Source organism: Ailuropoda melanoleuca, chromosome 12 (assembly GCF_002007445.2).
Source record: "Ailuropoda melanoleuca isolate Jingjing chromosome 12, ASM200744v2, whole genome shotgun sequence".
Taxonomy (NCBI): Eukaryota; Metazoa; Chordata; class Mammalia; order Carnivora; family Ursidae; genus Ailuropoda; species Ailuropoda melanoleuca.
This window is the reverse complement of record NC_048229.1, coordinates 68,516,403-68,540,846: the sequence shown is the minus strand read 5'-3', so window position 1 is coordinate 68,540,846 and position 24,444 is coordinate 68,516,403. Positions and strand designations below refer to the sequence as shown.

The 24,444-nt window shown below is 55.4% G+C and overlaps 1 protein-coding gene across 3 annotated transcripts in view; it reads right to left on the bottom strand.

Annotated features, from left to right (window-relative positions):
* The window catches only part of VAC14 (VAC14 component of PIKFYVE complex), a 100,691-nt gene that overhangs the window by 16,101 nt on the left and 60,146 nt on the right, over positions 1-24,444 (bottom strand). For all 3 annotated transcript variants that reach the window (XM_034638849.1, XM_019801491.2, XM_002920944.3), the window contains exon 14: positions 23,328-23,460. In XM_034638849.1, coding sequence (XP_034494740.1) covers positions 23,328-23,460 — 133 coding nt within the window. The remainder of the gene's footprint in view (positions 1-23,327; positions 23,461-24,444) is intronic.

The window sequence follows — 24,444 nt, the reverse complement described above, 5'->3', positions numbered from 1 at the left end:
TGTGGCTTTGGGGAAGATGTAACACTTTTTCCCATGACCCCACTTCCCTGTGCCCTCTAAAAACAAGACCAGCGAAGCTGCCAAAGTCAGACACTGCCCCTCTCGTCCCCTACCGGCCCCTTCACTGTCAGCCGATCCTTCCCAGGTCCCTGGGCCATTTGAAGACGCTCATGCTGGCTCCCTCCTGGGGCTCTGCTCCAGCTCCCATCCCCAAGTAAGGGCATGCTGATGCCCCCACTACCCCCGCCCCAACTGTTCTGACAAGGAGCCCGGAGCTGAGGGGTGGTGGGGGAAGCGAAGTGAGCTAATCTACACTCGCTGGGGGGTGAGGAGGTGCCGCCTTCCACTCCCCTACCCTGTCCCCTTCCACAAACCTGGCTTTTTAAAGAGAGACGAAAGGCAGAAGCAGATGGTGTGTCTGACCCTTGGAGGGGTGTCTGGGGTGAGTGCTCAGTCTGGAGGGCCCAGAAGCGCCTCCCTCATGTGGTGGCCCAGCTGTGTTGGCTTTTAGGCCCTGGGGGGCAGAGCCTGCCCCGGTGGCGACTCGGCCCAAGGCTATTGGACAGGGATGTGGTAAGGGCCCCAGACAGATTCAAGGAAAGTTTAAGAGAGATGGAGGCCTTTCTCATTCTTAACTGTGCCAAGCTGACAGGAAGGCCACCAGCACAGGACACAGGACAGCCGGCCCGGTGCGAAGAGACTCTGGACAACAGCATACTTGAGTGGAAGGAGATGCCAGTGTTGAGAGACAAGCTAGAGAACCCACCTCTCACTGCCGGCCTCCCCCAGTCGCTATCCCTGCTCCCGTCCTGCTTCCACGCTCTTGCCTCTCAGGGCCAACCGCTCCGCGATGAACACAGAGGTCACAATTAGCCTCAGGGAGTGCACCCCGGCTCTTTAACGCCCCCCATCTCCCGTGCCACCAAGGGCACAAGGCCTCCAGGGCTGTCCAGACCCAGAGGAACAGAGCCATGAGCGTCACACGGGAGATGGGCCACATGGTTGTCCCATCCGGCACCTCCTGCGGGCCGAGCCCAGTAAACGGCTTCCCAGAGACACACAGGAAGGTCTGCTTGTGGCTCCCAAACTGCCCGCCCGTGCTGCCCTGCCCCACCTCCACTTCTGCGCTCGGGCATTGGGGCCCCCTGGCAGCCCCGGGTCCTGCCCAGGCAGGTCCGGGCCGTGTTTGACCTGGCTTGTGGCTCGGCTCTCTGGTGGGTGGCCTGGAGAGGGGATGGCCAGCTCTGGGGTGGAGAACACCATTCAGCTGGGGTCTGCAGGGCGACGGGGCAGGCAGGCCTGGTTCTAGCTCCCTTGCTGAGGCTAGAACTGGATGCTGCCCTCGAGGAAAGCTCCAGGTGGGGTGGGTCCCACGGCCCTCTGTAAGGTGGCCTCAGGGCCAGGCCCACGGGGGCAAGGAACAAGTTTCAGGCACCTCTGATGCAGGTGTCCTTGGCGGCAGGGCCAAGTCATTTTTGCTCAGAGCCCTCCCCTCTCCCTCTGGCTGGGCCCCCTTCCTTCACCTCCATCCCCAGTGCCTGTGTACTGACCGGCCAACACCACGCACGGAGGTATAGGCCCTCACTTCTCTACTTGGCCACTGGCTGGGGTCCATATCCCCTCAGTGGTCTAAGGCCAAGGGGACATGGGCTGTCCTGGCAGATGCCTGGAGTCTCACAACTGTAACTCCCAAGTGCAGCCTGACATCAAATATAAAAAACACAGGGGCCCACAGCCACTGCCACCATTCCCACTGGAAAGGGCCCTCCAGCCTTGGCCTTGGCCCTGCCCCTGTCCAACAGTTGGGATCCTTTAGGAATTTAAAGAGAAGGCAGCCTTCGGGTCAGGGTAACATTAGAACAGGGAGGGAGGAGAGGCCTCCCATGTGAAGTTCAGAAAGCTCCAGAGCTTCACTGCCCCCACTTCTCCCCATCCCACCCCGCCCCACACTCCTCTTCCCTTCCAGCTTCCTGCTTCCGAAGTATGAAAATTGTAAATCTGTTTTATTTATTTCAATCAATCCTCAGCAGTGTGCCCCTCAGGGCAGAGGCAGCCATGGTAACCCTGCCAACTCATGCCTTAAAAATTCATCGTGTTTAATGCAGTCGATGTGTCTGATACGTTTAAAAGTTTCTTTGGGGGGGGGTGGAGAGGGCGGGAAGAGGCACAAGGACTTGTTTTTCTGGGTCTTGCCGGGAGACGGTGGAAAAGGATGGAGGGAGGGACACAGCATGATGGGGAAGAGGAAGAAAAGGACCCTTTATCTACTTAGCTCTATGTTCCTCTATTAAAGAGCAGCACAGCCAGGCTCCCAGGGCCACAGACACCGGGGCTGGGCTCATCTGGAGACCTCCAGCAAAGGCCTCATCTGGATGGGAGTGGCTAAGAAAACCAAATGGTCTCAGCTGCCTTGGAGTGAGCCAACCCCTCTCCAGGTTTGGGGCTGTCTCTAGGGACCAAGATGAGAGCAGTGCAGCCAGGAGAGGTGACTCCCCACTTCATACACTGCCAGGTGGTCAGGTGGCTCTCTCTGCCATGTGAGGGAGGGCACCACCTGCTCCTCAGGACAGAAGCTGTCTCCTGCACTGGGCCCAGCTGATAGACTCGGCCCCATTTTCCTTGTGCTCTTATCAATCTGGCCAAGACCGTTTCCCACTGTCCATCCGTAGGGACCTCTGCAGCCCCCTTCAGGCCTCTGTTCAAGCTGTCCCCATCCAGGACCCATGGGAGGGCCTTCGACCCCTCTCCTGCCTCACCCTTGCTAGTTCCACACAATCTCCTTCCTCAAGCTCTGTGTGGTCCCCCACCTCCCGAGCTTCACCTCCCAACATTCACTTGGGGGGTGTCTCCTTTCTGAACCTATGCTTCCCAAGGCAGAATGTGTCTGAAACCCCACTAGGCCTGGCCTGGATGGATACTTACGGAAGAGAAGATGAACTGCCAGGAGGGGCAAGGTGGCCTGGATTACTTCAGCTGTGGAGCCTGGCTTGCATGAGGAACTGCAAGGGACTCGGGGGTTTGAACACTGCATGGGCGGTTTTCGTGAAGAGTCTGGCTGAAGCACTTTCAGACTATGCCAGGAAAGGCCTCTGAGGGGACTCAGCAGGTGTCTGACTTACAGACTAGGTCCAGGTTTGTGTCCCAGAAAAGAGACTCCACCTTTTATCTCACATGGTAGAGACACCCCAGAATATGGCTGGATGCAGGTCAGATGCAGGGGCGGGATCCCCGTGCTGGCAGTCCCTGGAACACCAGAAGACGTGCAGGGAAGACCCTGTGGGCCAGGCTGAGTTGTGTTGGTGCTGGAGGAAAAGGCGCTATTGGGAGGTGGTATGAGCTGGAGGCCACCCCTCCAGGCCTTGAATCCTTGGTATGGAAGCCCACAGCTCCTGAGCATTTCATCTTTTCAATACTCAGAGCAAATGAAAACAAAGGGAAGGCTCACTAAAGGAAATCCTGTTGTCTCCAGGACAATCGGTTCCAAGAGCCACTGACACACGGCAAGCCCTCGAGAACAGCCGCCCTGTCACGGAGGTTCCTGCCCTGTAACCACCACACACAGCACGTCTGTGAGCGCTTTCTCTACCTTAGGCATGTCACGTACCTTGAATCCCTTTAACGTGGGACAGGTGTTATTTCAGCCGCCCCTCTTAGCAGAGAATGAAAGCGAAGCACACATGAGAGCCTTGCCAAGGCTCTGTCTGGTGGCCCATCCCAGCCCCCACGCTCTGAGCTGCTGCCAGGCCACACACCCAGCCCGTGGGTTTCACAGCCCAGCTGGCACAGGGGCTCAGAGGTGGTCTTTCTGGAAGGCAGATGGTTTGGGGGTACCTTGGCTGCAGATATCACTGGGCTCTCTGAGGGACCGAAGCCCAAGTTTCTCCAGAACCTTCCTGTGGCTCTGGGGAAGTTTATCTGCTAACCAGCTCCTTCTACCTGAGCCTCACTCGGGGGCTGCCTCTGTGGGTGGCAGGCAATGACCACACTAGCCACACCTGGCCAGGACAGTGCTGACTGCTGCTGATGCTTAGTTCTGATGGCTTTTTCTCCTAGTGGTCTGGTGGGAGGCAAAGTCCGGGCACTGTACCCACAGCTCTGCTACAGCCAGAACCTTAAACTCAGATCTGGTTGGGACAGGGGTGTGGGGGGGATGACTCTGCAGGTGACTCCATCAGCAGCTTCCCAGAAACCCTTGCTAGGAGCCCTGGCTCCTGAGTGCAGGTCCCAGGCCAGCTGGTGCCTGAGGTCTGAGGGGGGAGAAGGGACTTCAAACAATGACCGCTGGGGCTCTGAATGCAGGCCCACACTGCCAGGGAACCAGCAGCTCTGAGCCTCTCATGTCTGGGAGTCCCTGGGTTAACCAGTAAAGAATCACGGATGGAGACTTTCTCTTCTTTTGAAGCCCTCTGAGCTCTCACCCGTCCAAGCAGGATTTCCTCCCAAGCACGTGCTTAGCTGCCCTGCCCGCGAAGCGGCCACACACTGCCCTAATGCCAACACACACAGCCTGGCAAACTGTTTTCAGGCCCCAGATGTGCCTGCCCATCCATGCCCCTGCCAACTTCCAGCCAGGTGCATGGAGGTCCTCAGGGATCCTGTGCTCACGGGACAGAGGACCAAAGTGAAGCCAAGCACCGGTCCAAGGCCACACGCCAGGCCCACTGTGGAGCAGAGTCCCTGACCCAGAGTTCCTGTCCCATTCTGCCAGACAGTCCCCTGAGGTGCTGTCACCTGCAGAACAGACCTCTCTTCCCTGGCGAAGCCCTTTTTTATACCTGACAGCTCCAAATCCTTAGAGGACTCAAATGTCCAGTGCAGGGCCACCCATTCACCCCATGGCTTGTGACACATCCACGGGCAGAAGTAGACAGGTAGAGATGTAACCAGCCTTAGGACGGGTAGGGGAATGCACACCCCCTCATCTCTGCCATTTCTGCTTCAAACTACAGGAGTGACCTGAGAAACAAGGCAAGCAAGTAACACAAGTGCCAGGAGCCAGAGGAGCCCACCCAGGGCTGCTGCATTGTACTGGGAATGGCCTGGGGACACCCGTTGTCCCAAATGTCTTTCCTTACCAGGATGCTCTGTTCAGATTTTCTACTGCTTCATCCCATTATTCCCAAACTAGTCCTTTGTTCCAGGCCAAGGGATTACTCCCCACTGCTGTTGTTATGACCATAAACTTTTCCAGACGGTGAGCATCTCCCTTCTGCCATGCTTGGCACTGAGCCCAGAGACTGAGGCCTCCCTGCAACTCTGCCCCTCTCGCCTCAAAGCCATGCCCCTGACCTGAGCCCAGCAGCCTGCTGTTCACATAGTCACTGCAGTGACGCCAGAATGCCTCACCCCCTCAAACTCTTCCTCCAAAGGGGCTGTCTGTCCTTGTGCTCGTGGGTCCTGGTTAAGCACAGCAACGCATCTCTACCTCACGTTCCCTTGGTGACTTTCCTCTAAGGAGTTAACGTGCCCTGAATGGCTCCAGGGGCTGCCATTTTGCTTGCTGATGGCAGCCTCAGGTCTTGGTCCTGCCCTCCCCCACCTCTCAGCGGGGAGCCACCACCCCTTCAGTGTCCTAGTCCACCCACAAGGTCATGCAATTACCATTCCGAACCAAGAAGGCCCTCCACGCCAGGAACAGCGCCTTACCATGAGACCCCTGAACCTTGCTCTATGCTGGAGTCACCTGAAGCCCAGATGGGACACCAAGACCAGACTCAGGCCCACTCCAGGCTGTGGGGATCTGTATTCTTCATGGCCTTCACAGCTGTGACTGAGAACCACTGCCCCCAAACTGCCTCCCCAGAGCTACGGCCACAAGCGCAGTGATGCTTCTCTGGCAGAAATGGGGAGAATTTATTAGCAGTGCCAAAGGATGCACAGTCTTGGAGCTTTGGGTAAGGCCCGGGCTGCTGTTCTCATGACGTACCCTTACCTCCCCAGAGCCCAGGCCTGGTCTTCAAGTTTCCACCTGGTGTTTTGCTATTTCCCTGCCAGTCTCCACCTCAGGGGTCCCAAGCCCGCTGTGTGCAGTCTCGACTTGCCCTGCTCAAACGGAAGGGAAAAGGAGGGCAGCGCTCAGGCCAGACCCTCCAGCTGTGGCTCTGCTGGGTGCCACGGATGCTTGGGGGGGGGGAGCGCTGAACCGTTGCGCCAGGCACATGTCACGCCTGCCTTTCTGGCCTTCAAATCTTTAGTCTTGGTTTTTATGAAATTTTACGAACTGAGGTTGCTGCCTGTAGCTCTTTACAAGGGCCCACTTACAGGCACGGAGATGAGCGTCAGAAACAGAACGGGAAGTGAGACGGTAATAGCCCACTGCTGGGGAGCAAGCGTCCCAGCAGCCTTGCTGCTGAGTGTCTTAGAGAATGGTGAGACGATCAGAGAGAAAGGGCTGGGAGGAAGGAAGGGCCACAGCAGAAGCGGCGGGACAAAAACAGCAAGGATGGGATCCCTGGGTCCTTTGTGGCCAAATGAAGGGGGTTTCTCTTATCTGCACCCTCTTCCACGCCCTGCCAGGATGCTGTGAAAATTCCTCTTGTGATCAGTCATTTTCAGGGACTTTAAAGATGCATGAAATGGGCTTTTCCTCCGAATGTTCCTTTCCAGCCTGGGAAATCCGCACCGGATTAAATGAACAGAGTGAGAAAGGACCCCAGGTGGAAGGTGTGCGTGGCAGTCCCTCCGGGGAAAGCGTGTGCAGGCATCTGGAGGCCCAGGTCTCAATTACAGACCAGGCTGTGGGCCTGCTGGGGAATGGCCATCCTGCCCTCCCCCTGCACCTGCCACTGCCACAGAGCAGAGACCGGGCCACCTCGCCCAGAGAGACAAGCGATGGAGCTGAACATGGTGCGGTGGTGGCCTTGATAAGGGAGGGTGACCCCGAGCCACTCTGCTTGGAGCTGAGAGCGCAGTGACCAAGCGTGCTCAGGATCCTGAGGGAGGCGACCTTCGCTGACGCCCAACGCAATGCCGAATGCCGTGCAAACGAGTCCCGGATCTGCTGCTGGAGATCCACCACAACTAAAACCAAACTCCCCCACGCTGAGTGCCCGTGAGCACAAGAGCGAGTTTTGGAAGGAAACAGACGGTACCAAAACAGAGGCTGCCCCTGGGGGCGGGGGCAGGGCGATTATAATCTTATGCTAGATCTTCTGCGCTGTTTTCACTTTTACCTTACATGGTTTACATTTTTTTCAACAATAGATAAGAAGGCAGTTCTTTTGGGATCTTCTGGACTCCGTCATGGAGATTCTCTGGAGGAGCGGGGACCAGGGTGCGGGGAAGGTGGTGCCTCCTCAGTGTCCCGCTCCTGCTCCCGCTCTGCGGAGATGGCAGAGCCTCTCTCTCCCTGGTGGGGGCTGCTGCCGATTTGCAGATTTAACAATGGAAACATGCATTTTACAAATGAGAGGATCAACAGCCGGGAGATGGTATTTTTAGCGACTGTGGCTCTTTGCTTCAAAGGCGTAGGTTTCATCTAAAACCAGGCAAACCTCCTACCAAGTCTGCCTGTTTGCAAGGAGTGATTAGCATAATACGAGCAGGAGAAAAGGCCTGGCTCCGCTCGGAGGCAGGAGTGCCTACTACAGGCGAGGCTTTCTCCTGAAATAGAATCACGAGGAGAAAGCCTCAATGGAGACGAAGCCCCTGCCTTCACTCACAGCAGGAAAGCTGCCCCACACCGCCGGCCCCCGGTAGGCTCAGGATCGCGGGTGCGAGCAGCGCACAGCGTGAGACGTGTGTCCGCAGTGTCCGCAGGTGCACGCGGCAAGGCCACCCCCTGGGCTGCTGATAGTGTCACGAGGGCCCATGCAATCACCTTCTTCTAGTAGCAGTACAGACGGTCCAAGGGCTGTCTTTTCAGATGCCCCTTCTGAGTGGTAGGGCAGAGCCGAGTCAAGGCTGAGGGAGAGGGTGGACCGCTGGGGGATTGTGGGGGGGACAGTCGGAGCAGGAGGACTCAGATGGTGAAACCTCAGGGAGGTGTCCTCCCTGGAGGCGGTGCCAGGGCTCCCGGCCCTTGAGAAAGGGCACAGCTGCGGATGAAACTGCGTTGTGGCCCCCGCACCCCCCACCTCATGCCCCTCAGGTGCTCAAGCCTGTTGGGGTCTGTCCATCCTGCCTTACTTTCTCCGGGCTTCCCCCTCCCCACCCCTCCTAACCCTGCCATTGTGCTGGCTTGGAAAGACTGAACGTGTGGAGAGAGACTTGACATTTTCTCCCCACACCACAGAAATGCAATGAAAGCTGTGACCTTCCCAGTACCATAATGACAGACACTCATCCCGGGAGCCGAGCTGGGGGCAGATATCGCCGGCAGCCGCTTGGTCACACCAGTCCCAGAATGCCATCCTGGGGAGACTGTGACCTTGGGCTGCAGCGGGGGACTGGGGGCAGAAAGTGGCGACGCGGCTGCTATTTCAGGCACTACTGGCCCGAGAGAGGGCAGAGGGACTACAGGGGCGAGGGAGCTAACGGAGCAGCCGGGTGTGCACGGCCCCCTCCCCTCAGGGTCCCCACGGTAGTAAGATCACAGGTCTTCCTGTGGAGGGTCAGGGGACTGGGAAATACTCCCAGACAGGGTGCGCAGCTGAAGATCTAAGAAACCAATTACCACGCTACTGGGAGGCTGGGAGAAGCAGAAGGGATTGGACCGGGGGCGGCTGCTCAGGCTTCAAGGGCAGGAAGGAAGTGAGATCACTCTAGAAACTGGCCAACTGTCTGGGCCAGGGGCTACTGACATAGGTGGGTGGGTGGGGGGGCTCCTTCAGGAAGGGGCTCAAAGGAGGGGCTCAGCTCACGTGGGAGGAAGAAAAAAGCTGACTCTTCTCGGGAGAAATGACGGGACAAGGCAAGTTGGCTGAATTCACAGGCACCTGGAATTAACTGGCTGAAGGCAGTGTCCCCTGAAGAATCAAACAAGTTGGGGCAGGGATGTCTGGGGTGCCGAGAAAGTTTTTAAATTTAGTCCAGATTATCTGCTCAAACTGCTGCTCCCAGCAGCAGTGAATCTTCTAGAAAGATGTAGCAGTCCAGTCCCTTGTCAAGCAAGCTTCCTGAGCCACTCCTTAACTAGTCTTTGGTGTTTTGGGAGGCTAATGGCGGGGTAGAGACCGTAAAGTCCCAAGGTAACATATACGCGAGTATCCCCCTACAGCCTGTGAGCCCTGGGCCCCATTTCCCTTCCATTCACTGGATGTTCTGGAAGCATGGCAGGGCCCCGGGCTATGGGGGGCCAGCCACCTCAGTGTGGCTTCATGCAGACTTGCAGTCCTTCCTTGGCTGGGGAGACAGGGGCTTGCTCAGTGCCATCTCGAAGACCTATCAGTGGTTTCTCCTCTCAGGGTCTTGTGCACGCTCACAGCAGGTGGAGAGAGTTTTCTGGACCCGTTCAGGCCCTTCTGTGGTTCACTGGGTGCCTCAGGGCTGCTCATGAGACAGCCAGGGGCCTGGTCACAGCGGCACTCCCAGCTCCCCGGGGTGCCAGGGCACTGCCCCTGGGCTTCTGAGCAGACTGCTGGCTCCCTCAGAAATACCTTCTCCTCCCCACCCCCACCCAGTCCCTACTTATCTTTCAAGGCTCACACAGCAACTCTTTCCGGAAGCAGAACCCTCCATCAGGGCAGGGCACTAGCCCCACCCCTTGTGCTCCCACAGACCACCATCGCTGCTGGTGTTTGTGACTGTCCCTGCGAGGGCAGGAACCAGCTCTGCCCACTGCGGTGTCCCCACCAGTGGGCACTAAGACAAGTCTGCTCAATGACAAATGGCATTTCCTGGCCACCCCCTGGGGAGGTGGGGGCAGCGCTGGGGAAGAGACTCTTATCTGTCCTCACAGGGGAGGGGCCGCGCTTGCTCCAGGCATTTCCATTCTGAGAGCGAGAGAGGACTCTTGCCTGGCCTGACAGCTGTGGCCTAATTTCCAGGGCTATACCCAGGCTCCTTATTTTAACCCACTTGGTATTTTTCATTCCTGAAGCAAGGTGGGGGGGGCAGTGGAGAGGGACTGGTGAATGGGGGAGGTGTGGACAAATGGAAGAGATGAGCTCAGTGGGGCTGGAGGACTCAGGCATTCTGGGGAGGGAATGTGCCAAGAGGGAAAGGGATGGGGTGAGGAGGGCCGAATTGATTTTTTTTTTTTAAATTTTAAAAACAAAAAAAAATTTCCCAAATCCTACCCCCTTGATTTTCCTCAGTAAGCATTTTCAACAAGGTCACAAATGCACTGGCTCTATAGATTTTTGGCTGGAGACCACATTTCAGGCAGCCTTTAAAAGCCAGTTCTTGGCATAGCTTCAGCGGAGCCTGAGGAGAGGGAAAACTAGGGCACTTTTATGCTCCGAGAAAGTATCGGATCCAGGTCACAGCTTCCTGGCTCCACTGAAGCTATGGGGTACCCCCCTTAACACAAGCCCAAACCTGAGGACCCCCCCCATCCCCTACTGTTTCCTCCAGAGCTCGAATCATAACACCAGGGCACATATTTCTTGGTCACTTGTCACCTGTCTGCCTATGTCACTAGACTACCCCATCGGTGAAGGAAGGGATGGGCTCTCTGTCTCATGTGTGCACAGGGCTGGTGTGGGGCCTGGCAGACCGCATGCGCTCCAGGAATAGTTCTGGAAAGGACATTGTGGAGAGTGAATCTTTGACCTTTACCCCCGGTGGGGCTAGCCTGAGCTCTTCCCTCTAACAGTGCCCAGACTCACCCAAGTCCTTGTCCACACAGTGTGCTGGCTGGGCTTGGATCTGCCTAGCCCAGGCTGTGGCATGAAGACAGCACGTGGAAACAGTTACTGGAAAAATCAGAGCCTCCGTCTCCTTGTGTGCAAAAGAACTCAGTTGACCCTTAAGGTCTATTCTGGCCACTCTGAACTGAGCCTAAAACCCAGACGGAGGCTCTCCTGGTCTCTCTTTGATCCCGGCCTGGAGTCATCATTCTGGGTGCACATACCAAGTGGGCCCGTGTCTAACCAAGTCCACAGCCAGCCACACAGCACACGATCTATAGTCTCTGGTGGGGAGCGGTGTTCAAAAGGTAGGAAGCCACAGAGAAGAGATCAGCTGGAGGCTGGATTCCATTCCCCGCCTGCCCTCGTGGTGGTCTCTGGGAAGGTCTCAGGTCACTGGTCACTACACAGCTACCCCCGACCCCTTCCTGGACGGATGGAGGATTTGGCTGCCAGGAGAGTGGAGAGGACGTGTCACTCCTTCCACTGCCCCCCAGTGGGCCCCGCTTCATGCCCCCCCCTTCGGTCCACATGCAGAACTCAACCATAGGGTGGATACCGGGCACAGGCACTCTCAGGCCACAGTGACAGGTCTATGAGCCCCAAGCCCAGTACTGCAGCTGAAGGCTGGGTGCTGAGGGACAGGAGTAAGCTGAGAGCTGCGGGTGGCCATCCTGCCACAGGGTGGATAGCCTGCCCAGGATAGCCTGACAGAGGAGGAAGAAGAGCCAGCTACGGAGGTGAGACGGTAAAACCAAGCTCTGAGAACACGAGGAGGGCTCTCATCACACATGAGCCAATCCTCGTCCCTGAATGCACATTCCCTTTCTGTTTTTCAGCACAGAGCAAGAGCTGGTTTTCTGTCACGTGCAGTCAGGAGTCCTGAAAAGGGCACGGTCTAGGTCAGGGGCAGAGGACGGGAGGACGCCTGGAGTCATGGGTTGGTTTGTTCAATGGCTTTCACCCTTACTCTTCCTTAGAAAGCAAAGAGGCTGTGAGGTCAGCCCAGAGCACGGAGGCAGCAGTGCTGCACTGCATCAGAGCGAGTGAGGGGTTGGAAACGGGGCGATCTGGTGCCAGGCCGGGCCCGGCGGCCAGCGACCCACCCGCGCACGCCCTGGGTGTCCAAGCTCTGGATGGCACAGAGAGAGGGCACATGCCGCTCATCACAATCACTGTCACAGTCACTGCACAGTTACCAGGTGCCAGACACTCTTATAAACATTTTCTTGTTACGTCATTAAATCCTCCTGAGGAGTCCCAGGAGATAACGATGATCTGTAAGAAACCTCAGAAAGCAGACATGTGGCGGGCCCCTGGGGCTACTGCTGCTCGGCAAGTCCTTCTCTTTCCTGTGGGCAGAGTGGCCCTTTTCCTCTGGAGAGCTGTTGCTCCCCACTCCATGCGGATTCTGGTCAGGCCGCCGCTGCCCCACGGGGTGGGTGCATCACCCTGCGTGAGCCAACAAGAGCTTCTTGCCCTAAGCACAACCTGCGGGGACATGGGGGCCATGTCTCCACCACTTGAAGAGACCAAGACAACAAGGCTGACCCCAAACAAGGGCCAAGAAGAGAAACAGCACCACAGGGAAACACTGAGTTCCTGGATCTTGCCGTTCTCCGCCTCTGTCTGGCCACACAGGCTAGTCAAGCCCCTTTGCTCATTTTGGTACCTGGGATCTAGGTTCCTGCCTCCTGCCACTCAGAGTGCCAACCGATACGGCGAGATTCGCGGTTCCCAACGCCGGGCTGCAGACCACTGCCGGCCTGGCTGCAGCAGAACCCCCTGGGATCAGCTGGGCAGGAGGACGGAGCATGACTAGGACCCTCTGCTTGGACAAAGCAGAGCAGGCCGGACTCGCTGGCCCCCGAGAGCTAAGGAATAATACCCTGGGCATGAGGTGGATTATATTCCAGCTCACTGAGAACACTTAACAAACATCGACCAGAAACGGGCAGCTTCATGGTTAGTTTTCATGAGCTCCTAATCCCCTGAAAAAGCACCGCAAAACATAAAAAGTGCTAACTACGAAGAAAAGCAGATCAGCTGAACTATAAAAAAATTAGCAACTTCTACTTATCAAGAGACATTATTAAGAGAATGATAAGGCATGCCACAGAGTAGGGGAAGATAACTGTAGGGCATACACATGAGAAAGACCTGAACCCAGAATATATAAAGAACTTTTACAAATCAATAAGCACCAAAAACCCAAATGAGGAAATAACTTGAACAGGCTCATCACGCAAGAGGATATCCCAAAGGCCAAAAAGTGATGAGAAGTTCTCCATTAGTCTTCAGGGAAACACAAATTAAAACCACAAGGTGATACCACCACACGCCTACTGGAATGGCTAAAAGCAGGAACGGCTAAAAGCACAGATTGACGATCCCAGGCGTTGGTGAGGCTGTGAGCTGCCGGAGCTCTCAGACACCGCTGAGGGAGTGGACACTGAGGCAGCCACCTCAGAAATGTCTGCTGAAGCTAAACTATGTATGGGCTCTGATCCGGCCATTCTTAGGTATGTAGCTGAGAGAAATGTACCCATATGTTCACATAACAGTGCCAGACTGAAAATAACCCCAGCACCCATCAGGAGCAGAACGTGTAAATGAATCACGGTGTCGTCACACAGTGGAGTACTCTCCAGAAATGTGAACATGCCTAACACGGATGAATCTCACCAACGTAAAGCAGATCGAAAGAAGCCAGCCTTTACAGGAGTACAAACTGCGGGGTGCAACAGTATCGAGTTCAAAACCAGGTAAAACAAACCTACGTGTTAGAAGGCAGGGCAGTAGCCGCTCTGGGGAGGAGGAGAGGGGTCCTAACAGCGAGGAGACATGAAACAGACCTCTGGGTGCCGGAAATGCTGTACTTTTGATCTGAGTGCTGGTTACATGGGTGTAGACAATTTTTGAGAGTGAACTGAGTGGTAGTACACCTCTGATTTGTGTGCATTTCGATAGTATGTTGTTCTTCAATGAAAAACTGACACTGACAAAGGCATCACAGGGATCAAGGCTTGGAGGGGGGTAAGGCTGCCACATTGCCCTGATCCGGAGAAGGAAAGAAGACAGATCTGGGGCACTGAAGCCAAGTGGTATGTGGTTAAGAAAGGAAGAGCGTTTTGCCAGAGAGATGGCAGAAAAAGCAGGAAGAGCAGAAAACAAGTCAGAACTCCTGGGGTCGGAGCAGTTTCTGAGACACATCCTCCTTTGAAGCTACACGAAGGGCTGTTCTTCCTTCACGGGGAGGGACTGGATATGCAGGCGCCAGTTTGAGCACACATGTCCCTCCGTGGCATGAGTTTGCTGATGACAAGGCTGAGGGTGAACTGGAAACAGGAGCGCCATTACAGGTTAAGGCAGCAGCTCTCTGGGAGGGCACAACAAGGAGGCTCAGATGTCCTCACATTCAGGAAACGCGTCCTGCGGGAGAGCTGGAGCTGGGCTGTGTGGCGCGAGAAACAGAGAAAGACAGAACACTGAGCACATGGGAAAGCAGCCTCCGAGAGGAAAGAGAGGCAAGGCTCAAAACAGATAGCATGGGACACTCGGCAGGGGACTGGAGAGAAATAAGCGAAGACTCTGGAGGCACCTGAAATCTATCCTGGCCCAGCTGCAGAGAGAGAGGCCGCTGTGATGGTGCAAGCAACTGTGATGAACTGGAAGGCACAACAAATCATCTGGGAGAAGGAGGGGGTGAGACACATCCCCTTGAGCAAGTCGAAACGGAGATTTAGACCAAGGACACTCACTGTCCAAGTGCCAGGCAGTTCCAATGAGATTATGTCATCTAAACATAGACCGGAAGTAGGCCAGTATCATGGATGGGCAGGAGGCTGGAGGCCGGAGCCCAGAAGGAAGGCAGGAAAGGACATGCAGATTTACTCAGCGTTTCACTTCGGCATGGGAGGCAGCGGTGGCTAGCAGGATGAGAGCCCTGGCAGAGGAGGCGGCGGCTGCCACATCAGGATGGGTCTTGGTGGGGATTTTCGGAGGGTTAACACGCCTGGGTGGAAGGGAGACACCACGAGAGAGCATAGCTTCATTCCCATGAGAGCTGAGGAAAAGCAGAGTCGAGACTGGAAACTGGGCAGTTTTCCCAAATAGCCTCCACCATCCAATCTGGAAGACAACCAAGACACTCCATTCTGGGGTCTCTGGATGGCTACACAGCAGCCCCATGGAGCACAGAGCATGACCCAGGAGTTGGGGTGAGGGCGCTCCTGGGAGGTGAAGCCTGCCAACTTTTAAAGGAAGTTCCACTCTCCACTTTGGATCTTGAGAGCCGCCTCGGTGGGCCGTCACAGACTGGGTTACAGAGCACCCTTCCCCGTGGACCGTATGTACTTCACATGGGCTTGTGCTCGCCTTCTGAGGCTCAATTCAGCGCCCAATTTCTCCCAGGTGAGGGTCCTCAGAGGCGGACCATCATACAGGCTGAGACAGGAATCTTCCTTCTATGTGGAAGGAGCAGTTGGTCTGGGCGGCCTTGCAAAACTACACCCAAAAGAGACCTTCTCTATGTATTTCGGAATACAGGGGCAGGTGTGTGTGTGTGTGTGTGTGTGTGTGTGTGTGTGTGTGTGTGTGTGTGTGTGTTCATTCTTCATGGCTACCAGGGTGTGTGTGTGTGTGTTCATTCTTCATGGCTACCAGGGTGTGTGTGTGTGTTCTTCATGGCTACCTGCTAAAGAAACCACTTGTGGGGAGAGAGGGGAGAACCCACAGAGGCCCCTGAGAAAACCTGAGCTGAAATGATACCAGGATAATAGAAAGAGCTTCCTAAGAAACAATTCTATGATGGGTACACGAGACACACTCTAGAACTGCTGTTCCAGAAGAAGTTCAGAAGCATCTTTAAAACCAAGGACACCCGTAGGGGGAGAAATCAGAGAGGGAGATGAATCATGAGAGACTCTGGACTCCAGGAAACAAACTGAGGGTTTCAGAGGGGAGGGGGGTAACAGGGTGATGGGTATTAAGGAGGGCACGTGTTGTGACGAGCACTGGGTATGTTATACATAACTAATGAATCACTGAACGCTACATCAAAAACTAATGATGCACTAATATACGGTGGTTATCTGAACATAATAAAAAATAGAAATAAAAAAAAAATAAAACCAAGCACACCATTTTGTCTGTCCTGGCTCAGATGCAGCCCTACCCCAAGGAGGCAGGAGGATGGGAAACGACTTCTAGGAGACAATTCCTGCCACGATTTTGTTAAGATCCTACATGATGATAGCCTTCAGCTACTTGCTGATTAACTAAGCTGTCTGACTTACCAAGGTCAAAACTTCGTTAGTTTCCTGGCATGCTCAGGTAAAGCATAAACACATCCAGACAGTACTGCCCATTCCATCCGGAAAACCTCTCGAGCTTCAGAAGGAAATTCACTATCAAGTTCTCAGCCACTGACAACGGTTCTTGACAGTCACCCCCAGTCCTGCAGGCTGCCTGAGCCACGGGCTGGGGAGCTGATGCTTCTTATGTGTGGAGACTACAAGAAAGTGCTTTTAATCTGAGATGGGGAAGAACGGAGCAGGCGGCAGCACCTGCACGACAGGGAGTCCAAGGCATGCCGTGCGGTGGGCACAGAATGACTTCCCACCAGTCCATTCTTGAGTCCTCACCCCGTGCACGGGGCTTCTAGGTGCAAGGTGAATGGCTGGCTCCGCGGGAGGAGGGCTGCTGGGTCACACGGCCTCCCCACACCAAGTTCATCTCTGACCTCTAACCTCCCATAAGCTCTGCTAAAGCGAGCGGACCCTTGGCCTTCTTCCAGTCCCGTCACAGGGATCCACCAGGACCCTTGAAACATGGAGACACTTTCCTCTGAAGCTCCTCAGACCTCAGCACACACTGAGCAGGGCTCCCTCTGGCCAGCGCTTCCTCTCCTCCCCCTTCCCGCCCAGTAGGACCTAATTAATCCCAGCCTTGCCTAACAAGGCCCACCACATGTGGTTCCCATTTTCCAGAAGAAAATACGCCCTTCTCAGAGGGAGCGCCAGTGTGTGACAGTGGGCCCTACAGGGACAGCATGGAGACTACCTGGAGGCACTCACTGGTCACAGATGGTTCTATGAGGTGCTGGGATGTGGCACCTTTCCATGGGTTAGGAGACAGTGGAAACAGACCAGGCTGGGGTCTTTGAATTTTGCCCTCCCCAAGGACATCTTTTTATTTTACCTTCGAGGGCAGACTCTTCTCTCAGTCTTCTCTGGCGTGTCAGATTGTGCCTCCCTGCCAGTCACGTTCTCTCAGCATTGTTTCCAGTTAGATCAAAGCCAAGAGCTGGTTATGCAAAACAGCTTCTGCCACACACTCCCTTTGCTGTCGTACATCTCAACAAAAGCCCCCCAGCCCCCTGGTCTTTGGGGAGAGAATGACTGTGGAAACCTCCAGGTGATTCACACAGGAGTTGGGCAGCAAGAAGAGAAGCTTCTCAGAGGGAAGTGAGAAATTCCTTGGAAGAATTCCTCCAACCCTGTTCAATGTCCTGTCTCCTTCCCCTCAGCTGGGGACTCAATTAGTATGGCTTCAAACAAAGATCAAACCCCACCTGCATTCTGGGTCCCTTCTAGCAGAAAGACTTCGGTTGGTCCATGTTTGTCAAGGGAATTTATTTTTATTTGGAGCAAATGAATGCATCCCATTAAAGAGGACAGTGAAAGAAAGCGAGGAGGGCCTCTTAGAAGCTCTCTCCCACCGGCTGGGGGCCAGAGGCAAAGTGTGCTATTCTAAAATGCCATTCGGACCAGGCATCCGGGTCTTGCCACTTTACTCAGATTCACCTTGTCTTAGCATCAGCACAATGGGCTTTGGGGGGCCCGGCCAATGCCCCCTGGCACATCAAGTGGCCTGTATGAAGATGGTAAGGGGGGTACCCAATGCTGATGAGCTCCGGAGGCTGGGAAGGTCTTGAAGGGCACAGAGAGTGAGAAGGGGAGTGGGGTGGGGAGGGTAAGCCGCTGTAGGCTGCCCTGGCCACAGTAGTGATATGGCCTCAGATGATGGCTGTCTCACAGGCAGACCATACGAGGACAGCAAAGTGGAATTTACCAGTGATGGCATGAAAGAGCGCAGCTACTCTCGAGGCCCTCCCTGTGATGCAATTAAAAACAAGTCTGGTTTCCAGTGGCTTCCTAGGCCCTGGCTCTCCTGCCCCACCACCCACCAAGCATAGGGCTCTTATGCAAACCCGTGGGTGGGGGGTGGTCTGTGGAGTGGGCTGGGGGAGGGCAAGGGCAGGATCGGCAGGGGTATATCATAGGGACTGTGAGCATTTGCTAAATTGGAGAGGCTGCCAGGCCTGTGTGTATCAGAGGTGAGAGGAGGACCAGAATGAGCCAGAAGCCTTATCTCAGGGCTTCTCCGGGTTCAGGTCTCATGGAAGAAGATGCAGACTGCCTCCTGCTCTCCCACTTGGGCCCCCAGCCCAGCCTCTTCAAATGCCCTCCTCTTAGGGGCACCCATGTTCCCAGGAAGGGTGCTCAGGACCCCACCCACCATCGGCTGGGCTGGTTGGGGTTGGAGCCTTTGAGTTCACAGCAGGCACTCTTTAAAAAGAAAGCATTCTCTGGCAAGTCCTCTCTGCAAGGCAGCAGGGAGGAAGGGGGGGGGGGAGAAGCACAGTTGGTTAAGCCAAAGGACGGCTGGCCAGAGGGCCATCTTGGCGGGCGGAGTGGAGCGTCCCGAGACTCGCTCACTTCCCAGCACAGAAGCAGGCCTTGTAAGGATCACAGCTGTTGGATTACGCTGCAGTTCATATCAGTTTATCAAAGAGGCTGCGTTTTCTCCCTGCTCTCCCTTTCTACTGAGTATAAGCGGCCCGGTTCACAGGCAAACAGCCCTGTGCTTGTTCTGCGGCATTGGCATGGAGGGTGGGAAGAGGCTGGAGGAGGAAAATGTACACCAACACCTACTTGGGGCCGAGTTGTTTTAATGGGGCCGGGGCCGGGCCACTGGTGGGTGCCTGAGGTGCTGGGGCCACAGGCCTGGCGCACCAGGGCCTGCTCTTGGCACAGAAGGCTGAATTATTTCACCCTCCCTGGGGTCTGCTTTCCCGTCTTCACAGACCACCATGGGAGGCTGAGGCTGCGTCACGAGGCAGAACAAGAGCTCCCCTTTATCAAGCTGTGCTAAGAGCCACGGTGCGCACAGTCTCATGTAACCCTCCCTGCAAAACGACAAGGCAGGCACTACTAGGCGGCCAAAACCTGGAGGAACTGGGATTTGAACCCAAGTCTCTTTGACTCCGCCAATTCCAATCTTAATCTGGATCCCGAGGACCTGTGGGGGCCCATCTGCCCCATTCCTATGGAGTCCAACGAAGGGGGAGAAGTGTGGGCAGGGCTGCAGGATGCCCGGCTCCCTCTGGCACCCCTACCCCACATCCCCTCCCCTCCCCATGTGGGCTCAGCTTCAACTCCTGCAGCTGAGAGAAGGGTCTGGGCCCAGAGAACATCTCAGTTGAGTCTGGCTGAGACGAGGCTTTGGAGCCACTGGCTCCCCCAAGTTCACCACAGAGCTAAACTCTTACGTCCACCAGATAACAAGGCCACATGGACACAGGAGGTCTGACCTGCCTAGAGGCGTAGGGGGAGTTTGGGGGCCCCATTCCCAGCCCCCCATGGAGGTGAAGCCTGGGAAAGCTGTGCGGGGGAGAGGAAATACTCCAGGGTCCTGAGGCAAATCATGCATCTTCCTCAACACCAAGACACCCACCAGATGTTTGTCTTCGACAACTCCGGCTGCTTCTATCCTCTAGACGGGCAGCCGCTCCTGCTCCCCGAGGTAAATGCACTACTGTAGAAACCGAGGTAAACGCACTACTGTAGAAACGACGCCTTTTCACTTGTTCGTTTAACACCTGAACGAGAGGGTTAAATCACTCTGTTTCTTATCAGGCCTGCGGCTTCCTCTCAGCAGTCTGCATGGACCATTATTATGCTTCACTTTAAAGCCGTCAGCAAAAAATAAGGAAATGAAATGGGAAGCAGACAGGCAGGCTGACGCTCCCGACGGCTCGACCCCGCAAACTTTGCTTAAGGGCCTCACATCCCTGTCTGATCACAGGAAGGAGGGGAAGAGCATATGTCTTTAAGGCCTCCTCCACGTCTGACGCTGTGCTCTGTGCACCCCGAGAGCCTAGGCTGGCTGGCTGGGACTGGGACCCGGCCTGCTCGGCGGCGGACTGGCACACAGGCTCAGCGGGGGGGGGTGTCCACGTAGCCTGTGCTGCCCGGAGGAAGCATGTGTTGGTGCTGCTTCTGGGGGGGGGGCAGGCTGGACAAATGACGCCAAGGACCAGGAGGGACAAGTGTGAGGGGCGGAGCCGCAAGGTTCCTTCCATCCCAGCTCACTGGGTTCCTATGCTAGTGCCAAGGGCTAGGAGCCTGCCGGCTGTGGGGTATAGCAGTGAGGCATGGCCTGGAGGTCAGGTTCACTGCCTGCTGAAGTCCCAGTGTGGTCCATGAGGGATGTGAGCCCCCGAACAGAGAGCGATCACCAGGCTGGATATACTGAGCCCCCAGAAGGATGAAGAGAGAGACTCCACAGGCCCAGAGGACCCTCTGAGGAGCTGGGCCCCAGGGCATCCCGGGCCACAGGCTGTGCAGGGCCCCTCAAGGAGCCTGGCCTATGCACTCTCCCAAAGAAGGGGTAAAGTGGCGGGTGTGGAATGAGCAGTGGGCAAGGGTCTGTGGCTCAGCTCCCACCAAGCCTGGCAGGCATGGGGCTTCTTCTCATTTCCCTTCAACAAAATGAGGATTCCTGTCAGCCCAGGATGCTAGGACACTAGACAAAGCAAGTAAAGCCTCACCACCCTGGAGGCTGTAAATGGGGACCTGGCAGTGGCCACTGGGCCCCCAGCTTCATGGAGCCCAAGGCCCCCAAGTGGGTGGGGAGGACACCCACGCCTGCCCTTGCTGCCCACACTTCTGCTTGGTGCAGTCTGGAGATGCTGCTGCCTGCTCTGAGCTCCCTCTCCCCGAGCCCCGAATGGGGCATGGGAAGCTGCTGGAGGGTGGGAAAAGCCCATTACAGTCCGGTTCTCCAGAGGGGAACTAGTTACAAATGCCTTCTTCAAAGGCCTCTCTCTCCCCTGGTTCCTGAAAGGCTTCCAGGCAAGGGGTGCTCATCAAGAGAAGTGACATGTCTGCCATGTGGAAAACCATGTAAACTGTCACTCATGTGGGGACAGACCCTCCCTCTCCTGCTGGGGGGGTCTCCTGTACCACTTCTGATCTCCACTTCAATCCCACTGACTGTCCAACTCGATGTGAGGTAAAACTGGAAGTCTTTCCCCTTCTGGCGGAGCAGGATAAGAATCCATTTCTGTCCCCGCGTAACTGTGGTGCTCTCACCTAGGGGGATTTTGCTCCCAGGGGCATTTGGCCTTGTCTGGAAACATTTCTCATAGTCCCAGCTGGGACGTGGAGCATGTCCTACGGGCCTGACCACCAAGGAATACCCAGCCCCAGCGCCGACAGTGCCGAACCTGAGAAATCCTGCCCTCCACGACCTCAGAAGAGCAAGAGGGCCGATGACAGCCTCCCACCGCCACGGGGACAGCTTTTGGTGGTCTGGACTGTCAGAAGCCTGTTCCTCGTGATGGGCAGAAACTTCATGGTCCTGCTACTTGTCCCTCTGGCCAGGCAGGCCTGTCCCCCTCCTGCAACTCAGTCCTTTGACCCATGCCCTAAAGTCCACCCTCAGCCTTCAAGCGAGGGCCGTGGCAGGCAGCTCTGAATGAAGTGGCTGGGGCCTGCTCCCTCCATTTCCCTCCCTCAGCTCGTCTTGTGGCTGGGTAGGCTCCTGGCATGGCTCCTGGCAGACCCTTGTGGGCCTCAACTCCCCTCACTGCCTCTTGCCACCCCCTTTTGCTTCTTCCCACCTCTCAGGTCCTCAGCCTCCTTTCCTAGCTTCTCCTTCTTTCTCCGACCATTACACAGTGGAGCTCCCTGGGGCTCAGCCTCAGGCCCCTTCCCTACACCCTCTGCCCCTCTTACCAATGACCACTCTTATTCCCTAAGAATGAAAGCTCCATGAAGACAGAACCATCTAGAAGAGCAGTAACTTGGCGGAGTCAGTACTTAGTAATACCATCTGCTGAATGAATGAGTGAGTGAGTGAATGAAGGACTATGATATCCATTTCCACACTTCTATCTTGGGCATAGGTCCCTCTTTTGAGAGTCAGGGGTAGCAACCTGCTTCAACATCTCTCCTTTGATGTTTAAATTCCAAAGCAATTTAAACTCAAACATGGGACCCTCCTCCCTCCCTGCTCTTCCTCCAGAGCTCCCATTGCAGGGACTGCCACCACCATCCAGGGTCCTGGGTGTCATTCCCGACAGCCTCTCCCCTCAGGCCCTCATGTAATCAGTCACTAATCAATGATACGGCTTACAAATTACGGAATGCCACCGCTTCTTCTCATCCCTCTACCAAGCAGCCACCATCTCCCACTTGGATGACAGCCTCCCAATTAGTCTCCCACATATACACCTTGCTCTCTCCACCCACCCCTTCTCCTCAGAAGCATACGAATCATTAAAAACACAAATCTGGTCACACTGTCCCCCCACACAAGCCCCTTCAGTGGCTCCCCCTGGCCTCTGGGTAAGGCTTCCAACCTTGGTGTGGCCAGCAAGGCTGGGCCCCTCTCCCCCTTGCCCTCTGCATCACAGTAAAATGAACACTCCACACTCTTTGCTGACTTGAAGACTCTGTATAGGCTGGACTCTCTGCCAGCAATCCCCCTTCAACCCCCAGAGCCCACACAGCCTCGGAGCCTTCCCGACTCCATAGACCACAATGGTCTAGTCAGCTCCCCGAGCACCCTGGACAGCTTTAGTCTAGTCACCCCAGAGATGCTTATTTCATGGGTCAGTGACTAATAGGAAGCCAGGGCTGAGAACTACGGCCGTAGAGCATCAGAGGCCACTCAGACTCTTCCAGAAACCCCCTCTGCCTGGCTTTGTGGGAGAGCCTGGAGAAATCTACGCCCATCTAGATTTCAGTGACTTGAAGGTCACTCTTCTGGTGACTCTGGCTCCTTGTTGCTGAGGAGGAGGTAAAGGGCCAGACCTGGCCATGCTGTTGGTGATGGGAGTTCTAGAGGCTGAGAGGGGCCAGGGCCCTGGGACTGTCCAAGCCCAGGCTCACACGACTCAAGATCCCAGCTCTGCCAGAGCGACTACTGCCACCAACCCTGGCCAAAGCCCGTGCTGGCTGCTGGGCACCTGAGCACAGCCCTGTTTCGTGTGCCATCTGGCTCACCTACTTTCTTCCCCAAAGACTCTAACAAGGGCACACTGAGAGGACATTTCACCTCAAGGGAAAACAGTGGCTCAACAAGTGAAAAAGTAATTCGTTCATTCGAGAAATGGCGACACTGACCTGTCTCATGTTGGCAGCACCAGCAACCCAGTGAGAAGGGGGGGTCTCCTTTGTTATAGAATAAATGCAGAGGAAAAGGAGGAGAGAGAAGTGGAAGAGGAAGTGGTTGCTTGGAGCCCTTGCACGGTGTGAAGTGAAACGGCGTGGCTGTGTGAGGGAGAGAAGGCGCACCGAGCCTGACCTGATGATGAAAGCGCCTCTGGCCTCCAGGAGCTTGCGTTCACTGCTGAACCTCTTGAGAAGGTTGATCATGAACTTATAAAAGTAGGAGTTCATGGTGGGGGTGGAAGGGGAACATTCTAAGCCTTTGGTACCTGCAGAGAAAGGGACAGAGCCGAGATTTACTTGATGGTCCACAGGGTGGTGGGGCCCCCACAGCACATATGCAATCGTAAACGCCAGAAAGGTGGTGGTGGGGGCTCTGTGTGGAGCAAGACGATGGAAAATCAATCCAGGGTCAAGGGCAAGAAAGCAAGGACTATACAAGTGTGTACAAGCAAATACAACTGCTTACTGCACAAATACCCACCTACCTGTCCCCCTCTCCGGCCAGCCCCCAACTACTTGGTGACACCTCCCATCTGTGAGACCCGCTGCTATGTGCTAGGGATTTTCTATAAAACTAACCTGTACCTATCATCCCAATAAGTAAAATACACTTGGGCTTCATTCTGGCTGGTTAAGGACAGATGAGAAATCAAAGAGAAGAAAGGGGTAAAGAGGCATACAACCTTGGCAGCCAACAAAAGCCACACGCCTTTCTCGACGGTGCTCAAGACAAGGAAACTGCACAGCCCTGCTGGGTTACAAACTGCGCATGCTGACAAAACGTTACCAAGGGCTTTAATCTTCATTCAGTGTTTTAAAATCAGATATTCTTCAGGCGAAGATCTCTTTTAGACTAGTAGTCTAAAGGCTTTCAAACGCCACAGTTGTCTTTAGAACCAGAAGCATATCTGGAGTATCCCTCTGATAGGCATCCCAGCTGAAAATACACCGAGGGCCAGACACAGTCCCCTCCCAGCCTCACCCCAGCACATGCTCCCCTCCACAAGGTATCGGGCACGGAGGGCACAACAGCAGGGCTGACACAATGCCTGGTCATTCCCCGTGTTGTATATTCATACAGCCCATGCGATCTCTGTTTTTTCTTCATCACACATGCTGACCTCAACAGCACTGTTGGAAAGAGGAGTTAGGGATGGCAGGAATCCTCACTCCCTCTGCCCAAGGCACTAAAAGGGCACAAAACGCACACACGACAGCTTGAGATATAATTCACATATCATAAAGTTCAC